At 40.1% G+C, this 22,269-nt stretch overlaps 2 protein-coding genes across 3 annotated transcripts in view; both read right to left on the reverse strand.

Annotated features, from left to right (window-relative positions):
* Nucleotides 1–22,269, reverse strand: part of il1rapl2 (interleukin 1 receptor accessory protein-like 2) — a 370,997-nt gene that overhangs the window by 267,015 nt on the left and 81,713 nt on the right. The gene's annotated exons all lie outside the window — the stretch shown is intronic.
* Nucleotides 14,782–16,409, reverse strand: LOC147152019 (uncharacterized). The gene is made up of 4 exons (XM_086024495.1): nt 16,269–16,409; nt 15,579–15,699; nt 15,335–15,474; nt 14,782–15,239 (listed from the first exon to the last, which is right to left on the reverse strand). The coding sequence occupies exons 1-4, from the start codon at nt 16,407–16,409 to the stop codon at nt 15,153–15,155; spliced, it is 489 nt and encodes a 162-aa protein (XP_085880621.1). The 3' UTR covers nt 14,782–15,152.

Genomic DNA, 22,269 nt, shown 5'->3' on the forward strand with positions numbered 1-22,269 from the left:
ACTTTCTAGCTCTTGTGTCCACAAGCGTGTGCACTGTGGAACCGTGGGTGTTTTGGACACATATGAAGGCACTTACACCGCCATCTTGTGGTCTCAGAAGAGTATTACTTACTACAGTCAAAATACAGTATACAAAATACAGTACAATATCAATCAATCAATCAATCACATTTTATTTATATAGCACTTTTCATACATAAGAATGCAACTCAAAGTGCTTTAAAACATTCAAAGCAAAACATAGAATTATCTTCAATCAAAAGAAAAGATAAATTATTTAAAAGTTGTTGAAAGCCAAACTAAAAAGGTGTGTCTTGAGCTTCCTCTTAAAAATATCAACAGTCTCTGCAGACCTGACATCCTCTGGCAGGCTATTCCAAAGGTGAGGACCAAAACGGCTGAATGCAGCCTCGCCATGCAGTTTGGTCCTCACCCTTGGAATAAATAAAAGGCCCGCGCCAGAGGACCTCAGGATCCGCGAGGGCTGGTATGATAAAAGCAAATCAGATAAATAAGATGGCCCAAGACCATTAACACATTTATAAACTAATAAAAGTACTTTAAAATCGATCCTGAAACACACAGGGAGCCAATGCAGCAATTTCAAAACAAACAATACAATACAAAAAACTAAAAGATGATCCTTAGTTTTTCTTCTAATTAGATTCCAATAAGCCCAAATAGCAAAAAGAAATTAAAAATGCAAGTAAAAAAACAGCTTGGGCCTTAGGATATTAATAATAATTTACAAGAAATTTAAAAGTATATATTTCATGAATCTCACTGGTTGGGCAGTGTGTCAATCTGGGCGATCCTGTGCACACTCAGGCCCACCCAAGGCTTCGCCCCTGCCAACAGTCAATAGATCAGCTCTAACAAAAATGGAAACAGGAAACTTTGCAAACAATCAGGAGAGAGGCATGGATAAAGAGGGAAGAAAATGGTGAAAACGCTACTGAGTATATAATTGGCATTGTGGGAAAAAAATGCCCAAATAATCTAATTGTAGTCTTGTAAATAGTGACACTCCAAAATTCAGTCTTTGTAAAATCTCAGTCTGAGACTAGGCTGTGACAAATAACGATATTGCTTGTCTTTAAATGTTAGCAGGTGAATTGAGACTGTAGTTCCCCAAATCTGCTCAAAATCTTCTGTTCCACGGGTACCTTAATCAGTGTATTGATTTGAGTACTTACTGCGAGTCCTGCTCACAATGCAGCATGTGGTACAGATTTAGAATATCACTGCTGTAATGGATCGGTGTACATGAAAATGGCTGTTAGTACTTCACACAGATAAAAGCTAAAGTGCCATGAAAAAGTAAAGCCTCACTTCCTGATTTATGTATTTATCTATAACATATTTATCACATTTGTAACTCTATCTGGAAAAAGTCTTTGCACACAGCGTCATGACACCACCGCCCTTGCAGATACTACAATTTACTCTCTTCTGGTTTGTAGAGCTACGACAGCCTTGTATTCACAATTTTGAGTAAAAAGCAAGTCTTATAAAGATGTTTTTTGGGGTGTTTTGTTTTTTCTTTGTTCCAAAAGCAACACAAACAATATCATCAACATCATTGTGTTCCAATGTGCGCATCTAAGTGTGGAAAGCAGCACCGAATTGGTGGATAAAAGGTTGTGGTTGAGTCAGACTCAACAGTTTGTCTCTCTCATATTCATTCATTTCAGTTATTGCCATCAGCGGGCAATTACTTTTTAACATAGGGTCAGAGAGGTTTGTAATTTTTTCACCCCTTCATTCAAAAACTGCCTTTTGTATTTACTGTACTTGTTTTGTAATATATTGAAATTGGTGTGATGATTTGAAATATGAATGTGATGAAGAAGTAATGTTGTCTGGGTTGAATAAATTGCGTTGTTTATTGTCTGTTTAGCTACCCTGAGCGAACCCATAGCACTATATTTTGACATTTAGCCATGACATTCTCTTGAGAGAAAGCAAAAATGACTTACTGTATGATCAGGAAAGGTCCCCTTGTCACACATGCATTTGGGCACTCAAACAGTTACGTGCATCGAGGTTCATAGGCGGTGAGGCACTGATATTAGAGTTAAAATGACACATTTAGGAGCCACATATACATATACATACATATACACATATATATACATGTATATCTATCTATCTATCTATCTATCTATCTATCTATATATATATATATATATATATATATATATATATATATATATACATACATACATATATATACATACATACATACATAAACATACATACATACATACATACATATATATATATATATATATATATATATATATATATATATATATATATATATATATATATATATATATATATATATGTATATGTATAAAATCCTTCCCTCCATCCATTTTGGATACCTCTTACCCTCATTAGTGTCGCAGGGGTGTGCTGGAGCCTATCACAACTGACTTTGAACGAGAAGTACTGACTTCCTGTATTTAAACAGGAAATGGGCAAATTTAGCAATTGTAATGTTAAAATCAAACAGAAATCAATAGAAACCATCTAACCCGATATAAAACCGTAATATCTGACTGGTACCAAAAGTGCTCTGAGTAATTAACAAAAATGGGTTTTAAGTTTACTATGTGAAATACAGATCAAGCTAATTGTTGTTAATCCATATCTTATGAAACTAATTGACTGTATACACTGGAAATTCTGTTACTCACCGGGGGATAACATTAGCCTGTGCTGACATTTAGAGTTTAAGAATAATAACAAACATCTGACTTGTTGAAGAAAATGTTCTGATAGTCCAATCAGCCATGTTATACTGTACAATGACTGAGGGAAGGAAGTATTTAGCCTTTGGCCACTGACTCAACTTCATTCACTGGAGACCAAGCATCACCTCCCTTATCATCTATGTCTGCTGGCCTCATAACTCCCACAATTTCTGCAACGACATCCGCCTCCAGTTTGAAAGTCTAATTGAGCCTCAGGGATATACAAGCTAAGCTGATGTAGTGGCTGATGGGGTTAGCCTTTCAAGCCAACTGAGCTCACTACAATCAGTATATTACATAAGTTTATCATTTTGGTTGCATTTATACAGCATCAATAAATATTGCACCACTCATCCAATGATGAATGGAGTGGGCCAATTACTTGAAACTCCTTAAAAAGTTTCTGATTGATTTAAAACACCATCATTCCTCAATATTCAACACTATGTTCACAAAGTCCACGTGTATATTTCTTTCTTTTTGTGGTCTTCCAAAGCAGGCAAAGAATGCATGCCCTCTTAGGTAAGAGGCACTGTTTTCCCTGGGGACCACAGGGGAGTGGTGCAGGGGTGTGGTGTGGCGTAGCATAGGGGGCTTGGTTGCGATGTTGGTCAGCATGTCTTTGGACATTTAATTAGTATTGGGTACAGGGTTCTGCAAGGTGTTCATACTCGACTATCACATGGCATGTTGAGCACTGGGTATTTAGGGCAGTGTTTTTGTGTTTCATGCTGTGTATCATAACTACACCAATTAACTTGTTGGAGGATGTGTGGCCCATTGCATCTGACATGAAAATAACACAGCAATTGATGAAAATACCGCCATGCCTATACAGTACTCAAATACTGTTGTGGTAGAGTGATGATGTGGGCTTGCTTTGCTTCTTCAGGACCTGGATGGCATGCTGTGGTTAATGGAACAATGAATTACGCAATCTACCAGACAAGGACTATGTTTACATGCAGCCAATAAACCTTTTAAAACCTGAATATTTTCAGTATTCGGGTTTTTAAAAGACACATAAACATGCGCAATAACATGAATATGACCTTATTCGGGTTTTTAAAATTCAGAATATCATTTCTAGGTTACTCCTTTTCCAACCCCAATATGTTTGCATGTATACGCCGTTCGGAATATCCCGAATGCACGGGACATTCTGCGCATACACAACCGCAAGGAATGTTGGTATTTGTAGAACAGGAAGTGCTTGGATTTAATCTTGGGCTTTGTAGTACAGGAAGTGCTTGTATGCGTGCTTTTTGGGGCACAACCCTCCGGATATACACATTTAGTGATAAATAAAACATGGCGAAAGTTAGAGTAAATGTGACAACACACTTTTAAAGCGAGGAGGAAATTGTCTGCGGTGAGTGACATGAATATCATGTGTTTTATTGACGGAAGCAAGTAACGAGTGGAGATGATGTATAATTGCGTCATGACGTCCATACGTCGCTGTTTCAATCAGGTTATTTAAATGTGGGGGTTAACTCTGTCCGCTCAAGCCATGTAAACAGGTTATTCCGAATGACTCAGAAATTGGAATTGTGACCTTAACCCGAATATTGACTGCATGTAAACGTAGTCAATCTTAGATGCGAACATCCAGTCATCATCTCTTGCCCTCAAGCAACCTGAAGCATAACAGCAAGTCTACCGTAGCACTGATTGGCTCAGAAATCCACAAAATAAAGGTTTTAGAGTGGGCAAATCAAAGTCCCGAATGGAATTCAATTGATGTGTGGTGTGACCTAAACACAGTTCATGCTCAAAAACCCTTCAATATGTTGGAGTTAAAATAATTCTGGGAAGAGGAATGGGTGAAATCAAATTATGGCGGATCCTTGATTTCAGTTATTGCCGCCAAGGGAGGCACAACCAGTTATTAAGTTCAGCAGGAAAAAACATCTAAAATCAGGAAAAGGGCATATACTATTTCATTGCACTGTATCTACCACATGCACAATCTCTGCTAGCTGAACATGTTTTAGAACTTGTTAAGTGTCATGTTATTTGTAATGATGCTGTATCTAGTGACAAAAAGTGAAATGAAGTGTTGTTCAATAGAACAGGTTACATTTCTTGATAAGTTTTACTTTAAAATGAATTCTGTAATCTGCACTACTGCAATGATGAATTGAAACAATATCAGTTTAAGAATAAAGGCGGAAGAGGCAATATGTCTGGTGTTGAAGTGATTTAGTGTACTATGGGCAGGGCCGTATACAGCTACAAGATTACCTAAATCCAAATCAGATATGATCAACAAGATATATGCCTTTTTTATGTATATGAATGGACATGCACGGTACAAGAAATAAATGACATGGTTCGCAGAATTTGGCCAACACTTGCAGAATTTAGCACACGTTTAAATGCTGCGGAAAAAAAACAAACTTTAGTGACAATAAAGTGGCATGATTACTTGCCTTGTGCTCTTTTATAAGTTTTTAACAATGGTCTGCTAAGTGCATGCTCTTTGCTTTGATAGCTTTAACAGCCAATGCAGTTCATTGGTGCACTTTATTAATTTTGCACTTCTGTTGAGGCAGGTATGGTACATATCCTTTCAAGCCAGGGGTAGGGAACTCCGGTTCCTCGATAGCCATATCTGCCCTGTTTTGGATCTCTCCCTACTACAACACACCTGATTCAAACGATCAGCTCATCAGGATGCTCGATAGAAGTCTGAAATGATCCTGATCATTTGAATCAGGTGTGTTGTAGTAGCGAGAGATCCAAAACAGGGCAGATATGGCTCTTGAGGAACCAGAGTTCCCTACGCCTGTTTTAAGCAGAGTGAAACAGCCTCTGTGAACCTTTGAAGTTGCTTTAAGCACTCAGGATTTTCCATTTGTTACCACATTTAGTTGACCACATAGTTTCTGTTCATAATAAAGAACACGTAAAACCCAATTGTTGTGTCCTGGGCTTCTTGACCTTTCTCTCTATTTTCCAGATGTTTTTTCTTTTTCAATTGGTGGCTTTACTTCATTCCCTCTCTGATACCCGAGTGAGGGAAAAATGTGGCGATAATGCTTTATTTTTTCTCTGCTCAAGATTTATAGGTCAGTACTACACTTCACCAGGTGTCACCACAACCAGAGGGTTTGCAAAGAATGCGCCTCTAAGTGGTTTATTGTGGGTGTGCACAATTTAGACCTGAATGATCATCAAACACCCAGAAAGAGAAGGACTCTTTCTTTGTCAATCCCTGCCTCCATTTCCCTTCATCATATATATTTTTTTACACTTTTTTCCATTCTCTCCCTCTTTCTGTATCTTTGCAAGCATTTGTTATTTACCAAGGTATAAATATTATCGCTCAGAGATAGGGACATACTATATATTTTTCTTACTGCTTTTCTCTGTCTGTCTCACTACTATGAGTCTTGGACTTGTAGGTTGCTTTAAAAAATGTTGCTTTAAAAAAAAAAAAAACACACTCACACAATGCTTTAGGGCCAAATAGAGTGTATGTTGTAAAATACTATGATGACAGATTGTACATCTGTGTGGGATTTGAGCTTGACTGTGTCGATGTGATCTCATTAGCAGGAGTTAGCCACTTTGTCTAAGTTTTGATCCACATTTTCACAATTTCACACTTATTCAAATACTCTTACGTTTTTCTGTTGGTGCATATGACTTAGCTACACAGGACAAAATTGCTATCTTAATGGTTTCATGTACCTGAGTGGGAGTGCTGTCACACAGCTCATTGCCTTTCTTTGATGTTTCAGGGCTTTCTTCAAATTGCTTAGAATTGTCTCAATGCCCAAACCTGCTTTGGTACCACAGTATGACGTTTCATTTTATAGCAACAAGCAACTGTCACATGCTTACCTTTGTTGCCGTTGAAGTGAAACCATACAATATATAATAGGATTAAAACCATTCAAGCTATAACCTGAACAGGGTTCTTCTTTTTCAGCCTAAAAAGGGCTACTGTGTTCATATGTATTAAGAGCGTTTCTATAACGAGATTGGAAGTTGTACTATGTCAGAAGCCAAACTGCAAACAGGTATCTCATTCTGATGGTCCTTAAAGATACAAGAAGATGCGGTATGGGAAAAATGCTGATATAAGCCAAATACAGGTAGGTGTTGAGTCATTGGGCTATCCCATACATAGAATAGAAATGAAAAGTCTACATACCCCTGGTCACAGCCAGGTTTTTGTGGTATTAAAAAACAAGATCAGGATGAATCACTTCAAAAAATGTAACACCAGAAATATGACCTAACCTGTTGAGTTGAGTACAAGTCAATTGAAAAAATATATATATTCGAGAGGGAAAGAAATAAACAAGTGCTGTTTCACAATTGTGCTCACCTGCTTTTAACTGGGGATGTGACTGTTCAGAATTAACCAAACATGCAAATATTTGTTCATTGGGAGTCATTAGAATGGCTCATTCTTTAATCAAAAACCTTCTTTATGCATTTGTTGATCAGGAAAATTAAACCTACAGTAATCCCTCGCTACTTTACGGTTCGACTTTCGTGGCCTCGGTGCATTGCGGGTTTTCGCCGAATACAGTAAGTAATCCCACCTACGGACCTCTGTCAAACGGAAATTGCCTCACCCGGAAAATAAATGTATGCATTAAATGTTCTTCAACTATATTACCAGAGCTGGACACTTGACCCTTTTTTGCCGGTCCGGCCGCGACCCTCCACCCTCGACCTGGGTACCCTTCCGGCCGAGATTAAAGATCATTAGCTGACTAATTTACAATTTGAACCCGTTTTGGACATGCTTCAAATGCGCCAGTAGTACTTACCCAACCAACATGGATGTGGCGATACGTGAGGCTGGCTTTGAGCCACACATTAAGTGCTTATCGTGCAGGCATTGAACGCAACGCTAGTGCAGCTGGTCCAAAATTGGCCATGTATCATGTTTGTTTAGACGTGTCAAACGTTTAGTTTCTTTTTTTCACCGATGCTCAACAGCAGCAGCACTTTTGACATCTAAATAAAGACAGCTCGAGCTGCCCGCGCACAAACTAATTATGTACGCAATCACGCGCTAGAACAACTCTTTGTACATGATGGCTCGCGATCTAGAGCAGCGGGGTGCCATATCTGCAGCTCTAGGAGCCCAGAACTACGACGAGTTGCAGAACTCTTGACACAGACGCAGTGACATTCCTCTTGTTGAAGATCGACTGAGAAACAAGTTGGACTCTACAATACAATACAATTTTAGCGCATTTCATAACAGCTAGAGCTGTTACAAAGCACTTTAAAAACAATACAATAAACAAAAAAAACAAGTGGCAGTGATACATCTATTAATAAATATTAACAAATATATAAAATATAAATAAAAATATAAATAAATAAAGCCAATAAATTAACATAAAACACTGTATACAATTGAGTTACTGCCCCCGAGCACAGTTGGATTTTGTCAAAGTATTCAGTAAGAGGAAATTATCTCAGCTTTAGCTGTTATTGCAGCAATATTTGAGAGCATGTAACGAAAGTGACTCCTGTTTGCATTTGCACTTTAGAGCTAGATGATTAATTTTCTTGCAGTCTGTTCCATAAAAAACATTTTGAAAACAGAAAAAATTACATTAGGTATTTTTTTACATTCAGAATTTAGCAAAAATCTCGTCTCGTCTTGTTCTCGCGGACTCAATCTTGTGAGACATCTCATCTCGTGGGATTTTTGTCTCGTCCCATCCCTAGTTGACAGCTCCACTCATCTCTTCACCCGAGTGTCCAAGACAAGTCGATCATCAAACTGCGGCTTAGAGTGTCCTGTTATGGACAATCTGTAATGAGAACTGAAGTCCAATCACAGAACACATTCCTTCCAATCACGCCCTTCCGGGTCTCACGGTCATTGCCCACATAAACGTTGAAGCGTGATCCGGCACCCCCTCCAAGGACTCCAAGAAGAATGAGTACCCTGAATTGTTGTCTGGTGCCTCGGAAAAAACAACGGTCAGGACGGTACCGGAGCCCAAGCTGTGTGTTGAGGCAGGCCTGACTAAATCTATTATTTTTTAAGTAAAATACTGAATGTAGTAGATGTTGACCTTTTTTCTGATGACATTCACACACTCAATCACAAACTTGCTCTTTGTTTTTAGGATGAAGGTGCCTGAGGCCAGGTCATGCAAAGCCATTATGTCCTGCATGTTTTCTCTTAAACTAGCACATCTATCTGAAGAACAGCAATCATAACCCTTTCAATTATACAGGGGTTACAAGATGATTTTGCACCCTGACACAAACTGCACCTAAGAGAGAGATTAAATGCTAATTAACGCAAATGTATATTAAAGGTTATTCATAACATGTTGCTATGTTTTTTCGCATATTAAAAGCGGAATGAGGAAGGAGATACAACAAAAGGAGTTTACATTCCAAGTCCAAGGCATTTTCATTGTTAGATTCCATAGTTGGTATATTAACATTTGGTAGTGAGAGGAATATTTTATTTGCTAGACAAAACTGCAAGATAACACACAGATGGTCACACATCTCAGAATGAGAGCTCCTTCAAGATGCAATTAGACTGTGGGGCAAAACCTTTGAAGTATACACTTTAATTCACAAATGTGACTTTTAAATCCACACACAATAACAGAGGTCAGTGTTTTAATTTTCCTACAGCTATTTTCAGTATTAAATTCACTCTGAAGTTGGAGAAGGAAAAGCTTGTACTACGGCATGTACTCATTGCACCGTTTGTCTTCTATGTGTATATACACTTCATAAACAGTGCACAATTTTGCCCTATATAAATACATGCCCACTCAAACTAAAAGATACAAATGTGGTAGTTTGGCCAACTGTCTTTACATCTCTCTTTAAATCTTACATCTGATTTCCATTTGCTACCAGCTGCAGAAGGAACACTAAGTAACACAAGAGACCGGAACCAACCTAACACGATGGGGCAAAGAGGGCTCAGAATTTTGCTACTGGGATATGCTTTGTCAGTGGCCTATAAGCCAACAATGTCCAGTATAGACAGTACTGGTACCAGAGATGGGCATTTTACTTTTTCAAACTGAGCGACCGTTATTTGTCATCCGTCAGCAGCGTGGGTACCCTTCCGCTGTCCATCATTCGCCTTTTTTTCCGGGGGGACAAAATAATACCCGTCTATAGGCCGGTCCGCCTCTACTTTTAAACGTCAGTCGGCGAGTCTGACTAAACGTTCACTAGCAGTCTGTATATGTCAATCTTTGGTTCAAATGCTTCAGAATGACAATATTGGCTATCATGGCTATGCAGATGACACACAGCTATATTTTTCCAATGTCCCCAAACAAGAGCAGTTCATTTAACGTGGTGTGGCAGTCTAGAGCAAATTCACAACTGGATGAACCAACATTTTTCCTTGTGCTAAACCAAAACAAAATGGAGGTCAATGTTTTCGGCCATAAATAAAAGAGGATTGATGTTAGAAAACATTTGGAATCACTCCAAAATCAGTCCAAAATCTTAGGGTTGCTGATTGACTCTGTCCTGACTTTCAGGAATCACATCAAAACAGCCCATTACCATCTAAAAAAATAAATCCAGACTGAAAGTTTGCATGCTCCAAGCAGAACAGGAGAAACTTAAAAGAATGCTTTTATCTCCAGTAGACTTGACTATTGTCACCGATTATTATTATTGTTGTGAGCGGACTCCCTCAAAAGAACAAACAGCTGGAGTTTTCTGTCAGTGTGTTTAAGTGTGTTTTAGTAATTTGGGCACGATACTTTTGTTTTCTCTGTTTTTCTTCTGAATTTCGTTAACTGCATAGCTGGGCACTTTTCCCTTTTTTGTTGGTCCGTCCTATGTCTGCAACCTGGGTACCCTTCCGTCCTCGTCCCTCTGTCTTTATTCATAAAAAAAATTATGGTCCTCCGACCCAATCCGTCCTCGTCCTTTTAAAACGCTTCCGTCCTTTCATTCTGTCTGTCCGCCGCGCCACTACGCGCTCCCCAAAACGCGTCTGTCATTAGCATCATTGTTTCAAGCTCATTAGCTGGCTAATTTCCTATGCACACGTCCACTAACCAGCTGGCAGGATCGTGAGTGGGTTGAGTTGTTTACAATTGTTTAACCAAGATACCTTTTAGCTGCCAGCAACCACTGTCATGATGTGATGATGATGATGATGATGATGATGATGATGATGATGATGATGATGATGATGATGATGATGATGCGGACCGGAGCCAGCCAGGGGACATCAAGAGAATATTTAAGATTACGTTTTGTTGCAAAACTTTTGCGTTTCAACTTGAGACGTTTTCACTTTTTCTCAAGTTATTTCGGAATAAAAGTAATTGTTGCAAAATAACAATGTTATTTTAGGAGGAGTACAAACGTCTTCCACTGATGCCACAGTTTGTAGCTAGCTATTAAAATAAATGAGACTGAATCTCAAAATTATAGACAGAAAAGTAAGGGCAACACTTGAAGGGCAGAGAATATTTTTCCGAATGGCACCTGTGTGATTACGTTATCAACATGTACACCCAGTCCCCGAAGTTATGTGCTAATCTTTGCTGGGAACAAAATCAATTTGATGGGGTCACAACTTTTTTAGGCTACTTTAGGGGTCATTTAGAATAAGGGAATGAAGTGAGACTTTGTATATGACTTTGTGTATTATTAAAAATGTCTATGTGTGTGTTTCAAGTTTAAGATCCCCAATCTACTCTCTTCTGTGGGTCACTAGTTATTAACCCCCAGACAGTCACCTTGACACACTCTTTCCTAACACACAAACCCACGCACCCCCACACACACACACGCGCACACACACACCCACGCACACACAAGACCACAACTGAGCCAGTCCGATACGCACACATGCCATCTTTATCAGGGCTCTGTGACCCAGCACATTGCGTGAATTGGCAACCATTAATCCGAACACGGATCAAAAACTAGATTATGCCTCAATGTAAGAGTAGCTGTTTTGTTTGATTGGTCCATCAAAAGTATGGTTTATAGGTTATCAACATAAAAAAAAGTTTCAGGAGATGGATATTAGGGATGGAGTAAGAGAATAAGTGAATTACAGTAGCTACGATTGAAATGAGTAAAATCTGAAGAAAGAAGTGTGTTAGTTGAGCACACTTAATCTGCAACTGTTACAGAGATACTGACTTTGGAAAATAATTGCACACAATAGATGAAGTAGACTATGTTTCAGCCAACATGAGGTGACAATTCAGCTGTTAATAACTCTTTCCTAATAAAGATGTAATGTTTGGGTTTTTTTAGTTTCTTTTTCTCAGCGTTTGTCTGTCTCGTCAATGATTGTGTGCATTCCACCCCCTAGTGTTCGCCAATCAGCTCCCTCCTACCTCGAGTGTCTCGTCCAGGTGTTTATCGTTGTCTCGTCATTATGCTTGTATTTAAGTTTCTAGTTTTCGTTCAGTCCTTGTCGGATCATTGTTGCTATCAGGTTTTGTTTCTCCTAGTGTTATGTTTTGTTTCTTAGTGTTTCTTTGTTACTTTGAGTTTGGGATTTTTCGAGACTTGTTTATGGTGTTTTTTTGTTAATAAATTAGTGATGGGCAGATGAGGCATCATGAACTGTGTTGACACAATGACACACTGTGTTGAACTGTGTTGATACTGCGTCACATATTACTGACACCTACTGGACTTTAATCATCCCTTCAGGTAACCCAGTTGACAGACTGAACTGACACTGATTTGATGACCGAGTCGAGTGTATACAATATCATTCATGGCTTTGCATACATATTATCAGAGCTGGACAGTACGTCCCTGGGCCGGACCAGTCGGACCCTCCGGCCCGGCCGGATGCCCATTTTTGGGGTGGAGGGTGGGAGGTGACACATTTTTTTAAAATGGCTGGACTAAGCATGGCCGTAAGTTGATTTTAGTCCGGCCCACTATCGGCCCTTGTGCGCGTGACGTGCTCTGGAGGCGGCCAAAAATCATCTCAGCCTTAAAAGGCTTCTTTTTAGGCTTCTTTCTAATCCCGCGTCTGCGCGAGCGACAACTGCTGTTATAGGGATTGTGGTATTGCCCCCCGCCCCCTCTTGTAATGGTATGCCCCAGTTGTAGGTGGGAGGCGCGGGTTACGTGATGTGATAATGAGGAAATACAAACACGCTTGAGCACACGTTGCGATGACATACAGTTTCCCACACGGCGACGGATGAGCCACGCAACTCGTTGCTGCTGCTGCAAAGTTCCATCACTCAAAGTAAACAAGCTACTCACCCACGTTCTCCCTTAGCCGCCACCTTCCAGATTGTTTTCGCAATAAAATTAAATGTATCGTCTAGTCATCCCTTTATGGTTGTAGCAGGCACGATATGCATTGTTGTCGCTGTTTTTTTAAAGTGACGCCCCCCGACTTGTTTCAAAACAATTTGTGTCCACAAGTATATTCAGATGCTAGCACATCAAGGTGGAGTTCGTGCACTTTTTCTGGCGTTCACTACTTCCGGAAATACGCCATAGCAAACCTGCAGTATATTGTGGTTTGTTGGTATGCTTTTATTTTGAAGGCCGTGAAGGAGGGGAAGAGTGCAAAATAAATAAGTAACTTGACTACGACTTCTGCGACTTCTTCTTCTACGACTCTTCTCTATAATTATTGGACCCAAATAATTATACGATACGACAAATCCAACCCCGGGGCTTGCAACGCAAGGAAGCACGCCGTTGGATAAATACTACTGGCGCATTTGAAGCATGTCCACAGCGGGTTCGAATAGTAAATTAGCCGGCTAATGATCCTTAAAAAGCCTCTGCCGTTAGCGTCTCTCCCACAGCAACGTCAATCACGGGCGCTTTTTTTTTGCGGGGGGGGGGGGGTGGAATGGGGCGGGAGCAGACAATTTTTCTGAATATGGCCGGAGGGTCACGGCCGGAAGGGTATCCAAGTCAAGGGTGGAGGGTCGCGGCCGGACGGGCAAAAAATGGTCAAGTGCCCAGATCAGCATTTTATATTATTCCATATCTTGAAATAATATGAATATGTATCAATGAGAAAATGAGGCTGCTTGTGGATTTTGTGTCATTACAAATTTTTATTTAAAAAAATAAGTTTCTCCAATGTCTTAAAATTCAGTCTGTTACATTTCTTGCATGCTATTTCTCCTGCGGTGGAGAACACGCGCTCACATGGTACAGATGACGCCAGTGTACACAGGAACTCTTTAGCCAATAAAAAGAGGTTGGGGTAGGAGGTATGTTGATTTCGCCAATACTATAGTGGATCCTGATGTCGTCCAATATTCCCCTCTATAATGTATCGTTGCACCTCTGCAATAGCGTCTGTGGTTGCGCTTCTTTCCCGTCTCCCCACTTCGTCATCCAAGTGATGCCACAGGTTATCTAAAAATAAATAAATAAATGCAGTTTAGTACATAAAAAAAAACAAACACATCATGATGAATAACATGCCAGAAGTGGTTGCAGTGGGCTGTGATGATTGTCCAGGCTGGTCCTCGTTTGTGCCCCCGATGACGCGCACACATTCAGACCGCAGTCTGGTTATGGCCTCAGTGCACCTGGCGGAACTGTGGAACCCAAGTGATTTGAACCTGGGGTCCAGAAGTGTTGCTAAGGTTAACACACTCATAGACTCCAGACTGGAATCAGTGTCTGTTACTCGGCGCTTCTGGTGTTCGTGTAGTTGTATGGCTGCCTGTGTGTGCAAGGTAGAAGCGTGACGCTCAAGTGCATAATATAGCATTTTCATCATCGGGATGAGCTTTGAACCTGAAACTCGCCTCTCTTCAGACAACTCCACTGTAGCTTGATGGAATGGACTTGAGCACTAGAAGTGCTTCCCTTATGATGGCGACCTCATCAGCTGTCAGTGGAGTCAAATCAGTCTTTAGAGAGGCCAGAGATACCCACACTGGTTCCCTCTCATCATGCAGCCTTGACGGCATATCATATGTGCTGTTCTAGCCTGTTGGCACCTCATTGATGAGTTTCGGGGTAGATTGTCCCATCTGTTGCTGCACCTGAGCAAGCTTCTCCTTGGCTGTAGTGCTTGACCGGAAATATGTGACAATGTGCTTAGCTTTATTTCCGATATCTGTAAGTGCAGGGACCTGATCACATGATTTTCTTACTAATAAATTGAGACAATGTGCAATGCAAATTGAGTGGCCAATTTGAAGGTGTCGAGTGGATGCGTGTTTGGCGCTGCGTCACTCACAAGACACTTTATCTTATTGGTTATGGCCCAGTCATCCATCATGCCCCTTTTGACCTGGGCCAAATTGTAAGCAGTGTGACTCTCTGGAAAGTATTGCACACCCAACACCAATGAACACAACTGCAAATTGTCATTAATGTAGTGACAGGTCAGAGCCAAGTAAGCCTCCATGTTCAGAGAGGTCCACATGTCAGTTGTTATACTCGCTGCCACAGCTTTCTGTACTCCATTTTCACCTTTTTCCATTCCTCCTGGTACTTTTTAGCAATCATTGTTTTGATGGTCTGTAAAATAAACCAAAAACACATCACTACATTTTAATCTCAGATTAAACAAATAGCCTATATCAACTACTACTTTGTGTATTTTGCACACAAACCTTTCTTGTTGGCAACACATATGAGGGTTCAAGGACCTGAATCAGTTCCTTGGACCCTTCACTCTCCACAATGCCGAGGGGCTGGCAGTCCTTGAGAATGAAGTTCAGCAGTGCTTCATCAAGTAACTGCTTCCTGGAAGCTTAATTGTTAAACATGAAGTGGAGAATAAATCAATGCTAATTACTGATTCCCAAGTAATTATTGACAAAACAACTGTGAGAAAATAAGAAAATGGCTGTATACCTGAGTTTATCCTGGGTGTTTCGGGAACTTCATCCGCGTGCTTGGCCCGATAGTGCCTCAGCATTGTGGAGGTTCTCGTGTTGGCGTATGACAGCTCGGAGTCACGAATGTGACATTTCACCTGCATAAAAAATTGTGAATGGTGAAATAAGAGTTACCTTGGAATTCATTTGAATTAGAATGGAACAAGAGAAGTCGAAAATCTGAGAGGAAGTGAGTGAAATAAGGAGATTGAAATAATTACAGTACCTTGCGCTCCGAAACGAGATGAAAATGATCCCATACAGCACAAAACCACTTTCTGCCGCGGGGCTGGTCCATATTGCACGTTCATTGTCCACAAAAATCTGTAATGTCCTGGAATGTTTTGGCAAGTGCATCGCGTTGACCGACGCACTTCCTTATAAACACAGTTTGGCGTGTCTTTTGCCGAGTCGACACAGTTCATGTCGATTGTCTTAAAGTGATACAGGCACTGATGCGGATATTGCTCTGACAGCTCTCCTGCATTGGCGCATCGGTGTTGCTGGACCCATCACTATAATAAATACTTTCATCAGTACGCCCTGCTTCTCCAGCGTCCCTGCATTTGGGTCCTCCATCCCGCAAACGTGACAGAATGATCCGCCCAAAAATGGACCATACAGGACAGGTATCTGATCCCGTTCCCACCTGGCTCCTTTGTCACACGCCTGCAGCCGCCACCAGTTCCTGTTCCGACGGCCTGCAGCTGCCCTCCGTTTCCTGATCGGGTGGCGCACGGCCTGCGGCCGCCCTCCGACCGGGCCACACACCTCCGTTTCCTGTTCCGGCGGCCGCCTTCTCTTCCATTCTGGTCATTCAGGATGACTGCTGTCGGCCTCTGACTGGCGGGCTCTGTACCCGCTTCCTGCCCCCCTTCCGCTCACCCTGTCATTTGGGGGATTTTTTTCTTTTGTTTTTGGGACGTCTGGGAACACTTGAGGGGGGTGGGTACTGTCATGTTTGGGCTTTTTAGTTTATTTTTCTCAGCATTTGTCTGTCTCGTCAATGATTGTGTGCATTCCAGCTCTTAGTGTTAGCCAATCAGCTCCCTCCTACCTTGTGTGTCTCGTCCAGGTGTTTCTCGTTGTATGCTTGTATTTAAGTTCCTAGTTTTTGTTCAGTCCTTGTCGGATCATTGTCGCTGTCATGTTTTGTTTATCCCACTGTTATGTTTTGTTTCTGAGTGTTTCTTTGTTACTTTGAGTTTTGGATTTTTCCAGACTTGTTTATGCTGTTTTTTTTTTGTTTTTTTAGTTAAATACTTTCCTCAGTACGCCTTGCTTCTCCTGCCTCCCTGCATTTGGGTCCTCCATCCCGCAAACGTGACAAAATGTACCTTGGAGTCTCCCTCACTATCCCTCCACCACTTTTATCTTTTGTTTAGTTTATGCAACACGACAAGTTATGTGAATAAACCCCCACCTTCACACTCCTTTCCTCTCCGTTACTACCTTCTTCACTCCTTTTACAATCCCTCTCAAACCAATCGATACTGGCTAATAGCTGCGGAGCGTTTCAGACTATTCTTTTCCCTGAAGTACCTAATTAAGATAATCAAAACCACCTCCATTCTGTGGAAGTCTTAACAGCTGACAACAAACTGTTGTAGCTGCAATTTGCTCACCAGCTTTTATGATAAGCTCTGTCGAGACGAGTCGGATACTGAATTTTTCATTTAACAGCCAGATAAAAAGCTCAGGCGGAGAATAGATTGACAATAGATGCTAGGATGGCAAGCAAAGTGCACTCAGTGATCTGATCTGAGCATGTGGGTATCTCTTAAATTGAATTTGCACTATACAAGGTGCAGGTGACACAATTTTTTGCTGGTTGAGTAAGGTCAAAGTTATCTACACTGGCATCTGACATTGGATATGGATTACAGAAATACTATGATGAAAATACACAATAGTGAGAAAAGAAGGGGCAGTAAAACATAATTAGTTCTTCAAACTTACTTTTTACGATATGAATTTGTCCTAAAAGAATTTCATCATGCAATGACGTCAAATAATGTGTGTCTAATCTGGGAGAGGTGAAATATATTTTTTGCAGCGCAACACGCACACCATCAACATGCACTATCAACAGGAGGGTGCCCCAAGGGTCCGTCCTCTCTCTGCTTCTCTTCTCCCTCTACACAAACAACTGCACCTCAACACACCCAGCTGTCAAACTCCTGAAATTCATATATGACACAGCAGTCATCTGCCTCATCAACGACGACGATGAGACAACAAGAAGTGTATGGAGTAGCCAACACAACTTGGAGCTAAACAAATTCAAGACTGTAGAGATGATCATGGCCTTCAGGAAACATTTTTTGCCACAGCTGCCCCTCACACTGTCCAACTGTCCTGTGTCAACCGTAGATACCTTCAAGTTCCTGGGTATTACAGTCTCTCAGGACCTATAGTGGGAGACCAACATCAACCCCATGGTGTGTTTTTTTACATACTTAGTCAATCATGATGATTCTGATTCTAAACTCCCTCATTCTGATGGGAAAGTTTAATGTTTGTTTTTGCTGCAGTCACATTGGCAGGTATCTGATTCATATCTGATTTTTATCCACATTCGGAAGAGACCTGAGGATGTCCGACCCACATTTGAATTGTGCACTGCTAATATCAATAGTGCTCACTCAAGACTTTTTTTGTCTGTACCTCAAGTTTTAAAGGTAGGTTAAAACATAAGAGCAGAGAAGCTCGGAAGTGGATAAGAGGAGACTGCTTAAAAGTAGTTCCCAGTCTATTAAAATATAATTAGAGAAAACCTCATTACACAGGCAGACAAGGGAACAAGTGAATCATTGGGTACAGACAAATAAACAGCTTTCTGCTTTCTAGTTTATCATTCATACTGAAAGTAAATTATCACTTTATGTCAAGTAAACACAAAGTGTTTGGGGGAGTAATCTAATCACTTCAAGTATATGTGATGCTAATTAGATTGGAGTATGTTTTGGCAGCAAATATACAGTATAATTGTCTTGGATTTGGTTTGGTACTAGGGTGGATTGAACATCATACATAATTCTTTCCTGTCAATCAGTCTTTCCCCACAGATCTGGGTTGATGTCACGTTCATCTGCCAAGCAGCTCAGAATCAGTGGCAGGGATGATTTCTAACTTTTCAATGTAGAATGGATCGAAATGCTGAGCAATTCTTTCACTGATCTGAATTTTGTTTCTCTTCAAAAGGATGTATGACTCCAAGCACAGTGGTTTTGTCCAATACTCCTGTGCTATAGCAAAACATGTGAAACTATAGGGAACACTCAACAATGAATTCCCACAAAATGCCTTGAATTGAATTGAAGTGATTATATTACACAAAACTTTGAGCATACTAATTTGGCGATGTCTTATTTTGCATTGTGATACATAAAAAAAAAGCACAAGGGAAAAACACATGGGTCCAGGTAATGTGAGGGTATACACAGAATGTTGATGGTGTGAAAATCATTCTCCATTCACGCGTTTCCTAAAGTTTAGATCAGTTGTTCTCAACCTTTTTTGAGTGTGAAATATTTTTTCAGCCAAGTACTCCTTAACCAGCGCAAAGCATTTTTGGGTGAAAAAAAAAAAGACCTAAGACATGCCATTAGTGTCTGATTTATTAAACTTTAGAACTTTTCAAACTTCATTTGTATTGGTCCACAAAACATATTAAACATAAAGTGTCTTCTTTTGGGATTATAGTAGAGATCTGTTCACAAGAATAAATCATTAACTTAATAATCAAATAACAGCAGAAATAAAAAAACAACAAAAACATAAAATGTTCACCTTAATATGTCTTTTGAATTTAATAATTGAAAAGAAGATTGACAACTGTTGCACTGGACTGTTTTTGCCTTCAGTGAGACACTTGGGCTTGTGCTTCACCGAGAATTTTGCCATTCTTGGTGGCCGAGAGGCTACTGCTGTGATCATGTGCATCATATCTTGAGATGATCTGAATGCAGAGAGTTTCCTCTTAAAAAAGTCGAGTGGCTTACCAACGTGACATCCATGTTTTGTCTTAAGATGGCGCTGCAGATGCGCTGGCGTCATGCAGCTGTTAGCAAGTTTCGTCCCACAGAAAAAACACAGTGCCTTAGGTGGGTTGCAACTTGTGCGTGTAAATCCAAATAAACAACATACAACCGGAATTTTGCCGACTCTGGTTTGGCCTTCTTTTGCACTTGTGCCTCCATTTGTTTCAGACTTACCCTTCAACCACGACTCTATTGTTTGCATCTTCAAGCGATTGACAGGTAACGAGAGTGGCACTTGACAAGTTGGGTCTATGGGGAGAATCTAGCTTTTTAAAATAATAAAACTGAATAACCTAATGAACATAAAACCCATTTTATGAAATTATATTTTCCTGAAACATTTAATTAATTCAATAATTATTTTTAAAGGATTTTTGCACGTTTTTTTTATTTAAAATGTTGCGTACCCTTTGGAGTTCCTTCAAGTACCACCAGGAGTATGCGTCCCCCCATTTGAGAACCACTGGTTTAGATGTTTTGAATTTAAAATAGAACTGTAGTGCATCAGTTTCTTACCTAGTTTATGGAGTTTAGTATGTTTACCACTGTTTCACAAGTACAGTATGACATTACTATTAATACAAAGACAAAAAGCATTAATTGGTATTTATTGATACATGTAAAGCCCTATATTGCCTAACATGGGTGAAAACTGGTTTCCTGTAGGCCTAACCCTAACGTAAGGGAAGACGTTTTTTTCAGAACCTAACATGTCACATACTTTGGCAGTCCTGCATGTGTGCCATATCGTCAATGTGGATGTGTAAATATGGGTGTGCATGCGTGTGTGCGTGCACATGCGCATGTGCGTTTGAATGTGTTTTTTGTGCATGGCCCCAAGCATGGAAGAAGTGGTTCAAAGAGCACCGGAAACCTTGATGAAGGAGGTGTGTAATCAGAACTGAAAACCAATAACTGGCTGGTGCTGAAAGACAGATTTACAAGGAGAATAGGTCAGAAGAAGCTGAGTACACAATCGCGTATACACACACACACAAATACTCTTTCATAAAAATAAAAGAAAATAAAGAAAAAAAGCAACTTGGCAATACTCCCAAAGATTGTAATCACCAATGTAGAATTTGACTTGGACGGCTTGAAGTTTGCAGTCGGAATCGCTGACGGAAGTCAGTTTAAAATCGGAGGCATACCAGCCTATAGGCGGGTAATATCTACCCCCAACCCCCGCAAAAAAAGGCAAATGACAGATGACAGAAGGGTACCCATGCTGCTGACAGATGACGAACAGCGGATGCTCAATTTTTAGTAAAATGCCCAGCTCTGCATATATTATTAATCTGTACAATTAATATTTCTTATTTTTGTGGTTGTTGATTTTATCCAGAGAAAAATACAACATTCTTCTCAGCATGCTTCAGTCTGTGAGTTGATTTTAAAATGTGAGTGTATTTGGGGGTTGCCATTACAAGCAATTACACTGAAATATGTGTATCACAGCCGTTTATTGTTTTTTTAATTTATTGTTTGTAAAGTTTTTGGTTACAGCTCTAGCTGTTATGAAATGAGCTATACAAATAAAATTTTATTGTATTGAAAACTGGAATTACACGTCCAATCACGATGTTGCAGAATCTAGAATGTAAACCATTAAAATCATCTTCAAAGGACTTTGTTAAATCACAACGTTGAAAAGAAATCTAAGTCATTCTATAGGATGCTGAATTGATAATCCTGTGCAAATTCATCCAACCCTTTATAAACACCATCTTGAACTCATGCATTGTGAAATACAGTATATCCATTTGCCAAACACTTGAATAAATGTTCAATGCTTTCTCGTGCATGAAGATAACAGCGGTGAGCTGTTTGAATCAGCACCTCAACACTTTAACAGAATATAAAATGAATTCATTTACATGCAGGGTCTAAGGCTAAGGATCTGTAATAGACAGAGATGGTATATATTACTGGTCTGCTGCTTTTCATTATGCAGTTAATGATTTTCTGTCAAGTTCAATTGTAAATGAACGAGGCACAAAAGTGGTGGGTGGGGTGGGGTGGGCAGCTAAGGAGTGGAAGGGCAGGAGACAGGAAACTCCTAGTGAAATACCAGACACTAAGGATGTGCATCTCCATCATTGAGGCCAATGCCACATCTCAATACACTGCCAACTGATACGCCCCTGACTGTAGCCTGCTTGATGGTCCAGATAATTAAAGTTACCAACAATATACCTACTTTTTTTCGAGGCTTTGAACCATGCGGCTTATGCAAAGGTGCGACTATTCTGTGAATTTTAATTACAGCACTAGGGGCGGTCGAACCAGAATTACAAAACAATACAACACAATATACTATTAACAGGATGTGATTGGAGGTGGCGGCGAGGGCGCTATGCACTAGGTTATGAATTGGTAATATGCGGAAGTACAGCAATAAAAGGTTGATGTTGACTGCAGCGGGCAGTGAAATGAAGAGAAGTACTGTTTACTTTCTCTTGGATTTGCTAATCAGCAAAGGGAATGTTTTTTTGCTTTATAGCAAATTGAATTGTAGCTTGCTCTCTGTTAAAACTAAATTAAACTAAACTAAAAAAAACAACCTGGTCTTATGCATTTGAGGCTTATTGCTGTAGCAAACCCGTACCGAACCATGACCTCCAT

Source organism: Filicampus tigris, chromosome 2, assembly GCF_054856515.1.
Source record: "Filicampus tigris isolate MCC_2025a chromosome 2, RoL_Ftig_1.0, whole genome shotgun sequence".
Classification (NCBI taxonomy): domain Eukaryota; kingdom Metazoa; phylum Chordata; class Actinopteri; order Syngnathiformes; family Syngnathidae; genus Filicampus; species Filicampus tigris.